General features: G+C 38.6%; 1 protein-coding gene across 5 annotated transcripts in view; it reads right to left on the reverse strand.

Moving 5' to 3' along the window:
* The window catches only part of mcf2a (MCF.2 cell line derived transforming sequence a), a 165,348-nt gene that overhangs the window by 28,853 nt on the left and 124,220 nt on the right, over positions 1-12,275 (reverse strand). For all 5 annotated transcript variants that reach the window (XM_051935224.1, XM_051935223.1, XM_028815810.2 and 2 more), the window contains 3 exons: positions 9,138-9,204; positions 8,877-8,992; positions 3,943-4,012 (listed from right to left, as the gene is read on the reverse strand). In XM_051935224.1, the coding sequence (XP_051791184.1) occupies positions 3,943-4,012; positions 8,877-8,992; positions 9,138-9,204 (253 nt within the window). The remainder of the gene's footprint in view (positions 1-3,942; positions 4,013-8,876; positions 8,993-9,137; positions 9,205-12,275) is intronic.

The raw sequence follows: 12,275 nt of genomic DNA on the forward strand, positions 1-12,275 counted from the left end.
CTGGGTTGGAACCCTGAACACTACTTCTTTATATTTACTTGTTTAGTGTGGTTTAACGAATAAATGTTTAATGTCATATTAATAAACTGGCTTGATGAATAACTGAATCCATGGGCCTCAGAAAGAATGTACAGTAAGGGGCAAGAGTAGAATTAGGTTCAAAAACATTGCTGCAGGTTATTATTACAGGAGACATCACCAGTGAATGTTTTTGATAATATTATAACAATGATTCAAAGTTGATTCATTCAATGTTGATTTGAAATTGCTGTAAATTTCAATGCTGTGTTGGCACCAAAGCCTAAAATTATGACCTCCTCATCATACAATGGACTTAAATAAATGTCTATAATCAAGAAACAGTAAAAGATACTAACACCATCATCGTTAATCCTCTTTCTACCATATTCTGAATAGCTTGGCACTACTACTACTTATCTCATAATACAGTTGCATACTCTATGAAAAAGTGTACAAGAGCGTTGGCTTCTTACAAAAATGTAAGGCTTTGGTTTGATAAAAAATGTAGTGGCATTGGTTCATTTCAATTATTGTCACATGTACACAGTGTAATGAACTTCCTACCAGCATACCCGACCAACACAGAGCAGGCTGGAAGTGTCTTTGTCTAGTGGCACAAATCTTGCTTTGTGAGTGATGTATAATATCCATCCACCCATTGTTGATACCTGCTTCTAATATAACATCCCAAAATAATACTGTAGGTAAGCTAAACAGATGAGTTTCCCTGTGCAACGAAGTTTTGCATAACTGACACAAATGTTTATTTTACATGCGACTTTGCAAACAATAAACTCACAAAAAAGAGTTTTTTGGGATTGTATAAGTGTTCTTCTGGTGGGTTGAAAGAAATTATCATTGTTCCTTAAGGGTTTGGCAATGCCATACAACCTGAAAATTTCTCAGAAATGGGTCTTGATGAAAATAAACTGAATTTTTTTTTTTAAGAAATTCAACATGGCTAAACACAACTCACAATGAGACAAAAGACGTACTCTAAGGCAAAAGCTTCAATCCAGCGAGGGAATAAAATTGTATTCCAAATTAGTTGACAGGAAAATTCTTTACCTGCTGTCTTAGACAAGATTCTACTTTGGCTGGTACAAATATTTGACTGTACTGATGGCATCCTCCCCTAAGCCCTAGTGCATGCCTACTGCCTGGTGGGAACTGTAGTCTGTAGGCGTTTTAATGGCCTGTCTGGCCCCTGTCTACTACCCTTTTGGCCGAGCACAACACCCTCTTAGTGGCACTTGCCTTCTCACAATGACATCTAGTTTCTTTCTATCCATTAGTCTAGGACCACTCTGCTACTTTAAATGTGCACATGGCACAAGGTGGGGCACCTATTCACCTCAAACACAATATTAATGCGTTGACTTTAGGGTGTACAATCATCCTAAAATCCAAGGATAACCAAACTATTGCAAACTGCAGAGCTTCTAGCTATAGGGGCCCCCAAATGATCAATATACCAATACTAGATGGACCATGTCTATGGTCCTTGTCTTAGATATTAAAAAACTAATTTAGCATAACAAACTTCTGTTATAGATTCCTTTTTCTCTGGAATATCTTTATAATGGAATTTTGTTTTCTTAACCTTACGTTTGTCTTACCTTGTTTCTCGTCTACAACATACGCATTAATAGTTAGGCAGATTAACATAACTAGTTGAAAAAAGAAATATATATACACTACTGATGATAGTGCCTCCATTCAACCATCCATTTACTGTATCTAATATCAAGCTTTCTTAATGCAGTCGAAGGTCACAGGTTGTAAGTCCATCACTGTACACATGAATGAATGCATGTGTATATTTTTATACACACATTTCCAGGTATTTTTGAGTTAAGTATGGCATTTTTGAGTTTTATTGCATATAGTCCAAACTTTTACATTAACTATACAATTACTTTAAATGCCCTGCAATGGACTGAGGCCCTGTACAGGAATATTTTCTGCCTTGCATCAATGCAGCCAAGGCATGCTCTGGCCCCCACGACCTGAGAATATTATCTATACATATAAAAGGCAAAGCTCTCACTGACTCATCACTAATTCTCCCACTTTCCATACAGGTGGGCATATGAAATTTCGCGTGCTCATTCCTTGCAGTGTACTTACAAAAGTTACGTTTGTTTCATGTCCTATTGCAACACCCAAGGGGGGGGGGAAATGGGTGTACCACCTAAACTGTATATATAGATAGGGGAAACCCCTCCTCACTATTTCTGTGACTTCCAATATACATAGGAAGCCCACACTTCCCATGCTCATTCTTTACATTGTACTTACAAATGTTAAGTATGTTTCATTTTTGCGCCGTGCCCCGTAATGAACTTTCGAAAATAACGTCTTCTTTTTGCCGGTTCTCACCATTATGCTGCGAGGAACTTTCGGAACTGACCTCTCCTTTTGGTGGTTTCATTCCTTATTTGCATTAACAAGCGATTTATTTCACGGCAGAGATGCACAAGGGCCGCCCCCGGTCCCCCATCCTTTTTCAGCACGCCAGCTGTCCGCGCACCTACCACATGGTTGGTTCCCTGCCTATATACATTAATGACATCCCACACTCATGTGCCTCCTCACTCGCTTCCTTACTTTCCTCAGCTGTTCGTCATGCTCACTGCTCCCTTCTTCTTTACTCCACCGCTTCAAGCCTGTTATTGTTCACCTTCCTTCACGTTTTCCTGCTGGTGATTCCTGCCTTTTCATTTACTTCACTGCTTCAAACCTGTTATTGTTGGCCTGCCTTTTCGTTACAATTCACAAATTCATTCTCAATATTAAAATAAGCCTATGACAATTACATTGACAATCATGTTATGTTATTTTTAAAATGTTTCCTTTTCTTTTTCATAACTTCTTTAACACACTACATCTCCACTGCGAAGTACAGGTAGTTTGCTAGTCTCTCTCTATATATAAAACCCAACGTCTGTCTGTCCGTCTGTCTGCTTTTCACAAGAGAACTACTTAACGGATTTAGATCCGTTTTTTTCTATAATTTGCTTGAACATTCCAGTTGATTTTGCAACTTCTCTCATTGTGCAAAGTATCATAGTTTGCTTGTAGGACCGATTAATTTGCGCAAATCTGAGAAAGACACAGTGGGCCAAGGGGAGGGTGCGGGGCCCTCCTCACTTACACGCCAGCCTCAGGGCGTGTAACTTACCTCCGCTTAGCTCGTGAATGAGAGAACTTCTTTAACGGATTTAAATCATTTTTTTCTATAATTTGCTTGAACATTACGGTTGATTTTGCAACTTCTCTCTTCACGCTAAGAATCATAATTCACTTGCAGGACTGATATATTCTCACTAATCAGAGACAGAGGCTGCAGGCCAAGGGTAGGGAGAAGAGTGACGTCAGGAGTAGGGAGCCGGTCAGGGCCCTCCTCACTCACACGCCAGCCTCGGTTCAAGCCGGTGAACCTCTGTGTTTTGGAGTGCACCTTGCCTCCAGTTAGCTAGCGATACCTGTTTGTTTTATTGATTTTTAAAGTTTTTCCTGTTTCACTACTATGCGGGCGGAGCCGCAGGGGATGGCTAGTAACTATAAATTTGTAAGGTAATGGAAGCAGACCATATAAGAATAAGTTTACTAAACAGAGTTGAAAAGTAACACAAAATATTCTCTTATCCTCTTAACCCAATTAATGATTGCATGGGCTATGACAAAATCCCAGAATCAATGGAAACAAGTCAGGATTATTACAAGGGAAATACTGTCACATTGTAGCTTAATTTCATTTTTTAAATATTGTGAAAAACATGAAGAGAAATTAATTAAGGAAAGGTACATATTGGATGAGTTATGAACATGTTGTAAATATAGTTCATGTACTCTTCTGTTTTGCCAACTTATTAATTACTCTTAAATTTCCACTCTTAAGGACCAAGTGCAACTCACTCTTTCGAGAAAGCAGTGCCCTACTCGTTCTGGAGTCTCCAGGCATCTCTCCAGGGCATTCAAGAAAATCCTGAAAGAGAAGACAACAAAATTATACCATGAAGGCACATGTGCTCATTGTCAAACATAGAATCATAAGCCAGGTTTACCTTTTGGGCATCATCAGTTATCTAAAGGGAGAACGATCCTTTTTAAAAGTGTCATCACATACATAATTAAAAACTGTACTCTACTTCAGTTTTCAGATTTAAACAGTATATTTCCCACAACAAAATGATCAGTTAAATACTTATAAATCAAATTTTTCTTCTGATAACTCAATAATTATTTTACAGATGGCTAAGATTGTAATGTTTAGTGCATCAAAATTTATAAACCATGTTATAATGTAGAAACATTAAATAACTAGAAAATTGACAAACACAGTACACCTTGAAAAAAACTAATAATTAACATATATAAAATCATTTCAGATTTTTTAAAAAAACCTGAAATGGCAGGCCTGCAGGATGTAGTACTAGGCATAAAGCAGGACCCAACCCTGAGTAGGGTATAAGTCCATCATTAGGGTTAGTTTAGATTAACCAATTAGCTTAACACATGTGCCTTTGGGGGATGTGGTAGAAAAACACATATACAAACACACAAAGAGAGCATGAACATAATTTTACATGGACAATCACTGGAAATGGGATTTAAATCCAGAAAAAGGAGCTCATGTGGCAGCAATGCTAACAAGGGTATCATGCCTATAAAACATAAAATGAAAGCAATTTTAGGCTTTTTGATCATATGCAAAAAAAGAAACTTAAAAAACAGAAAATGTATTTACAGTGATCCCTCGCTATATCGCGCTTCGCCTTTCGCGGCTTCACTCTATCGCGGATTTTATATGTAAGCATATTTAAATATATATCGCGGATTTTTTGCTGGTTCGCGGATTTCTGCGGACAATGGGTCTTTTAATTTCTGGTACATGCTTCCTCAGTTGGTTTGCCCAGTTGATTTCATACAAGGGACGCTATTGGCAGATGGCTGAGAAGCTACCCAACTTACTTTTCTCTGTCTCTCTTGCGCTGAAGGGGGTGTGAGCAGGGGGGCTGTTCGCACACCTAGACGATACGGACGCTCGTCTAAAAATGCTGAAAGATTATCTTCACGTTGGCTACCTTCTGTGCAGCTGCTTCGTGAAGCGACATGCTGCACGGTGCTTCGCATACTTAAAAGCTCGAAGGGCACGTATTGATTTTTTTTATCTGTCTCTCTCTCTCTCTCTGCTCCTGACGGAGGGGGTGTGAGCTGCCACCTTCAACAGCTTTGTGCCGCGGTGCTTCGCATACTTAAAAGCCAAACAGCCCTATTGATTTGTTTGCTCCTTTGAAGAGGAAGATATGTTTGCATTCTTTTAATTGTGAGACTGAACTGTCATCTCTGTCTTGTCATGGAGCACAGTTTAAACTTTTGAAAAAGAGACAAATGTTTGTTTGAAGTGTTTGAATAACGTTCCTGTCTCTCTACAACCTCCTGTGTTTCTGCGCAAATCTGTGACCCAAGCATGATAATATAAAAATAACCATATAAACATATGGTTTCTACTTCGCGGATTTTCTTATTTCGCGGGTTGCTCTGGAACGCAACCCCCGCGATGGAGGAGGGATTACTGTACTACAAAATATTTTGCCTTTTGAATTTCCCTCTAATTTCAGACTTTCACAAATTTTAAAAACCATTTAATGGGAATACAGATTCATGTAAGTTTTATTTGTGCATTTTCTGATGCAAAAGTTTAAGTAAAACTGGAAACTACATCATCCATCCATCATCCGACCCGCTATATCCTAACTAAAGGGTCACGGGGGTCTGCTGGAGCCAATCCCGGCCAACACAGGGCGCAAGGCAGGAAACAAATCCCGGGCAGGGCGCCAGCCCATCGCAGGGCGCGCACACACACACACACACACACCAAGCACACACTAGGGACAATTTAGAATCGCCAATTCACCTCACCTGCATGTCTTTGGACTGTGGGAGGAAACCGGAGTACCCGGAGGAAGCCCACGCAGACACGGGGAGAACATGCAAACTCCACGAAGGGAGGACCCGGGAAGCAAACCCAGGTCTCCTAACTGCAAGGCAGCAGCGCTACTACTGCGCCACCGTGCCGCCTGAAACTATATCATATTCACATCAATTGACCCATTCATTTCAAACTTATTTACTATTGAGTGTGATCTAGCAGCATCAAAAAATGATAGTAATCAACATTTTAAGTAAAATCCAAAGTACCTTTGCTGCTTTCAGGACCAAACTATATAATATGAAAACATATTTTTGCACGGCCCTCACATTTACAAAATCTAACACTGATTTTAGGAAATGCTTTAAATACGAAGTTCTTAGTCTAATGAAGGTTTATATAAAAGACACTTTTTCTGAGCACACATTTTAGTAATTAACTTTCCATTGATTTGTTATCAAACCTGTTTAGTCCAGTACAGGGTCAGTCACCATGACTGAAGCTACAGAAACCCTGTATTGACCAATATTGGACTTGGACCAGACCTGAATCTCAACAGAAGACTCCCTAATTGTCAGTCAGCAATGACACCCACTGTGCTGCCATTCTAACCAAAATGTATCTATTACTTTGTGTTTGAATTGTGTGAAACGAAGTTTCTGCGGTGGGTTGGCACCCTGCCCAGGATTGGTTCCTGCCTTGTGCCCTGTGTTGGCTGGGATTGGCTCCAGCAGACCCCCGTGACCATGTGTTCGGATTCAGCGGGTTGGGAAATGGATGGATGGATGGAAACGAAGTTTTGATAGAAAATGTTGTCCAATATTCACCAATTTGTTGGTGAATGCCTAGGTAGTTTTCAGGATTCAAGATCACACAGCAAAAAAATTAATTCTACCCAGCCAGCAGGGATTATTTATACAAATTTCATAAATTCAAACAAAACATTTGCACAATTAATTCTAGATGATTAAATTACAAATAAAGTTTAAACCATTTAAGCAATGAAAGATGTATGCACTGTATCAAAAAACAAAATAAAAAAAATGTTTATTTAAAATTGTTTTGATCGACAGTAGCTTGGATAAACAAAACAAATCTGAAATGGGTATAGAGCACAACTACATTATATAATGCAATATCTAAACAGCCATTAAGATATATGCTTTTTATAATCCCATTTAAAATGCCCTTATGATAAACAAGGACATAATGGGTCAGTTGCATTGTGCTCCGAGATGGGGATGATCCCATACATTTATATTTGATATAGATCAACATACAGTTACCAATTAATCCTTAAACTTAAAAGAACAGATTCTGTGTCTCCAATTAAGAAATTGATTGGCCACCAGTTCGGAAAGTGCACATTAAAGATGCTGTTAGTTTTTTCTACACTGTATTACTTTGGAGTGTTGTGAAGGGTATCTTTGTGAGTCTCTCACATTATGTATTATATAGCACCTGTGTTCTACAGAAGAGTTTGCACGACAAGGCATTTTTTACAAACATAGTCCGAATCGGACTATATTTATTATTATGCTTTGGTGACTGTTGGATTAATTTGATTATTAGGAAAGGCTATCGGCATAATGATTAACTCTTCAGTATTATCTACGTAATTGAGAAAATGAGTTATAGCATTATCAGATCCCCACAGGTCTTGGGTGTCATACACATATAGTTACACTCTATGAACATATTTTATGACTGCAACAGAAAAACAGCTACTTTTAGGTAGTAATTAAATTTCTGGAGCATAATCTACAGGACAGTAAGTGACAGTACATGAAATCTGAATTGGGGCAGGGGATTATTTCAGCAGGAGTGCTATAAAAATCGTAAAATCCTACTACAGGTACAGTTGACTAATTTTGCATAACACTCACTGTAGTAAAAAACAAAATACAAATAAATGTGATCTTACAATTGCAGTGAATTTGGTCCTACATCTGTATTCATTTTTGCTCTTGTATATGTCAGGGTGCAATCTCAGGTCACCCTGATGGTAGATCATCATTCACCCATGAAATGCAGAGAGGCAATGATGCTTCATATACAATTCTACTAGAATTTAACTTTCATTGTCCTCATTGTCTACATACAGTATTTTCTATAGATTTCATGGCCTTTTCAGACTTTTGGCATAAATAATATTTACAATAATAACAGAATCACAAGTTTAGATCTAATGTAGCTTAACGATTGCAGTTATTTTTTATTAAATTTACATGAGGACATACTGTTTCCCTATGTTTGTTAGCAAGAAAAAAAACTTAGCCAAAAGTTATAGCGAGGGACAAATAACAGAACCTGTTCTAGCCATATGCCAAATAGATAATATTTCTCCAATAGACTCTATTTTTCTGTTTATTTGGGAGCTGAAATGACCAGCAGTATATTATCTGATAATAAGAATGTTTTTCTCTGAAATATTTTGAAAGTGGGTGGCATGGTGACGCAGTGGGTAGCGCTGCTGCCTCGCAGTAAGGAGACCCGGGTTTCGCTTCCCGGGTCCTCCCTGCGTGGAGTTTGCATGTTCTCCCCATGTCTGCGTGGGTTTCCTCCGGGTACTCTGGTTTTCTTCCACAGTCGAAAGACATGCAGGTTAGGTGCATTGGCGATTCTAAATTGTCCCTAGTGTGTACTTGGTGTGTGTGTGTGCCCTGTGGTGGGCTGGCGCCCTGCCCAGGGTTTGTTTCCTGCCTTGCGCCCTGTGTTGGCTGGGATTGGCTCCAGCAGACCCCCGTGACCCTGTAGTTAGGATGTAGCGGGTTGGATGATGGATGGATGGATATTTTGAAAGTTGAAAGAAAATGTTGATATTAACACGGCCACAGTAAAAATCCGAAATTAGGTATTATATTACGAACAAAACAGAAATGTCTGCCTAAGAAAAATATCAGTTTTCTTGCCGTGCCTGCTGTGAAAGTTGTATATTTCAGCCATGTTACCAAAGAGGACGCTCTTCTTATCACGCAGTAATGGAGGCAGGAGAGGAGACAATGCAGGGTTATCCATTTCTGCCCGATACCCCTGTAAAAGATAGTAGAACAACCTTTTATCATTTCAGGATCATAATACTTTGCCCTGTATGATTAATCTAACCAATCATAGACATGCAACTATCATTGTAGATACGATATTAAAAGGTCTAAGAGGTAAGGGGTTAGGCTCTCACCAAAAGGACAGACAGCAGTTCTTCTACATAGACTCGCTCCGTGTCAATAAGTTCTTTCATTACATGACTGAAAGACACATGAACATGGCTTAAACGTAAAGTACTGCACAAACCAACTACATAAAAGCAATCTTATGTTTTTATAAGACAATGAACTGAACTGATGTTTTCATTTCCAGTCAATATTAAAAACCTGCTGAAAAACTAAGTGTTTCTAAACAACTGAAAGACAGTTAATAGTACTTTTAGCTAAAAATAAAAATATATGTAGGTTTTTAAAAAATCCACTTTTAGCACAATTAATTTCTTGTGCAGTTAAAAAAACCTCTAAGCTCATTACAGCATAGAAGCCTTAAGGGTTGGGAAAATAAATAATTAACCAACAATTTTTTTGTAACTGGAACATGTTATTACCAGACCTGTGGTTCAGACCTGGTAGACCAAGTTGGTAAAGGCATATGAAGCCTGTGTCTACCTATAGCATATGTAGCACGAAAATGCATAATAATTTCAAAAACATTTTTAATTAAAAATTAAGCAAACTTTTATTTTCATTTGACATGTAAAAGTTCTCTGTTGTCTATACAATACAAATACCTATTCATCAATGATTTGGCAGATGACAGGTTCTTGTTTTTGTTTACTTGCTAAAACAGGATCTCAATCATATAAAGTAGGTCTGCAGAGGCTGACAGGAAGCATCTCTACTATAAATCCTCATTAAAACACAGTAATTCTTGAAAGCTTCAGATGCCTGATTACATGACCTTGAACTCAAACTTGCTGCAAGCAATGCACAACATTTGGAACAGCATACATTCCTATGTCTTGTGCATTATTAGCATTATTGAGAAATCTACCATAGTGAAATTTGTAGAAACTGAATTACCATAATAACTACACCTAACTTAACATAAAAGAAAGTACACACACCCCAGCAAAAGCCTATCAACCCACAATTAGGTTTGCCTCAAAATACATTATGTACCTAAAGTTGTATTCTTACATACATACATACATATATATACAGTAAATAAATACAGTATGTATTTATATATAATACATATATATATATATATATATATATATATATATATATATATATATATATACATATATACACACACACAATATGCAAACAATATATCTCTCTTTTAAAAAAAAATCTTGGAAGGGAGACAAGACTTAATCTTCACAGAAAACACTTTGACGTCATGCGAGACAAGGCAGTGAGACAAAGGGACAGCTGCTATACAGGCTTTTAAATGATTGTTGTGCAGCGCGACAAGCAAAACACGCAGCTCACCAGCAGCAGCAGCAGCAGCAGCAAGACAGCAGCTGATCCGACCGCAACTCCTTAGTGTGCATTCAGCCAAAGCCGTCCCGCAAGAAAGACATTTAACCACGCCCGGGGCCGGAAATAAAGGACAAAGAGTAGATGACAAAGTAGAACGTCGTAAAGAATTCAAAAATGTTGGCGCAGTACACATGCACAGCAGGTCTTCTTGGAGGACACTTTGAAGTCCCGCAAGACTACTTGCACGGAAGACACTTTGAAGTCCCACAAGATAAAGAAGTGAGATAAAAGGACAGCTGCTCTACAGGCTTTTAAATGATTGTCACGCAGCTCAACATACAGATCATGCAGCACATAACAAGCAGCAGTACCTGCTGTACAGGCTTTTAAATGATCATTACACAGCGCGACATGCTGATCATGCAGCGCATCACAAGCAGCAGCAGTTGCTATACAGGCTCTTAAATGATCGACGCGCAGCGTGACATGCAGATCATGCAGCACGGCACTAGCAGCCCCAGGGTTGGGGAGGAGAATAACTCATTCACTACAGCTTTATTTCTGGCAAAAATCAAGAAATAAAAAAATAATGAAAATGAATGAAATGAAAATAACAATCTCTTTTAATTGTAAATCTGGATAACTAAACCCGGGGGTTATCGAGCGAAGCAAATAGGGGGCAGAGCCCCCTAGTCTTATATATAAAAGTCAATGCGTGAAAGTGTGTGTGTCTGTCTGGCCCAGAAGTGAGAGGTGGAGTCGGGGTAAGGGAAGAAACGTAAAACTCGCTTAGCCGCTAATAACACAAGTGGGGCCAGCACGTCAGCAAAATGAAACCACTTAAGAAAGACAAAGTCGCTTAGATGCTAACATCAACAAAACGGTATCCCTTTTACTTTTCCTCCCGCTGCTAATGCAAAAGCGATGTGAGCACGTCAGAAAAACAAATCCTCCTAGGAGAGAGATGCCCAGAGTAGCTCCTTTCAATTACCTGACATCTGTACACTTCATTTTTTTTCTGACAATTTCAATAGTTTCTAGGACCCTGGGCATTTTACAGCACAGGCTTACACAGCTAGTACATATATATATATATATATATATATATATATATATATATATATATATATATATATATTGTGGCGGGTGGCTGGCTTCTAAACCTGGGGGGGACGTCCAGAGAAGAGAAGGATGGGGGAAGGAAGCTACTGAGGGGCACTGCCTCCCCAAGACACCAGATGGCAATATATATATATATATACACACACGTATACACAATATGCAGAACATATGTTCAAAACAATAACCATTCATATACATAGCTTTACTTTCCATTAATTTTCCAAACCTACTTATCCAGAGCACGGTCTTGTGGAAGCTGCATCTTATCCAAGCAAGTACTGAGTGCAAGGCAGGCACAATCCCTAGACAGGGAGCAACACACACACACACATATACATGCACACACACACACAAATCAAGGGCAATTTAGCATTGTCAATCTACCTAACCTGTTTGTCTTTGGACTGAGACTTGAACTCCAGTCTTCTTGTTGTGAGACAGCAAAGCTACAACATCCATAGTTTTACCAGGTTTTAAAAAAATTTTATTTATTTTTCAATGTATGCTTATCCAGCCCACATTTGGAGGGCACTAGGTATCAAACTGGTTTTGTAAACTTGAATATCATGAAACTTATTTTATTAGGAAATAAATTGTTTTAAGTATAACTAGTTAATCATTTTATATAGGACTAGCAGTGCCTTTGCAGTAAGCAGGCCAGGGTTCACACCCTAGGTTCCCCCAAGGTATCTGTCCTTGGACCAGTACTTTTTCTGATT

Source organism: Erpetoichthys calabaricus, chromosome 12, assembly GCF_900747795.2.
Source record: "Erpetoichthys calabaricus chromosome 12, fErpCal1.3, whole genome shotgun sequence".
NCBI classification, from domain to species: Eukaryota; Metazoa; Chordata; class Cladistia; order Polypteriformes; family Polypteridae; genus Erpetoichthys; species Erpetoichthys calabaricus.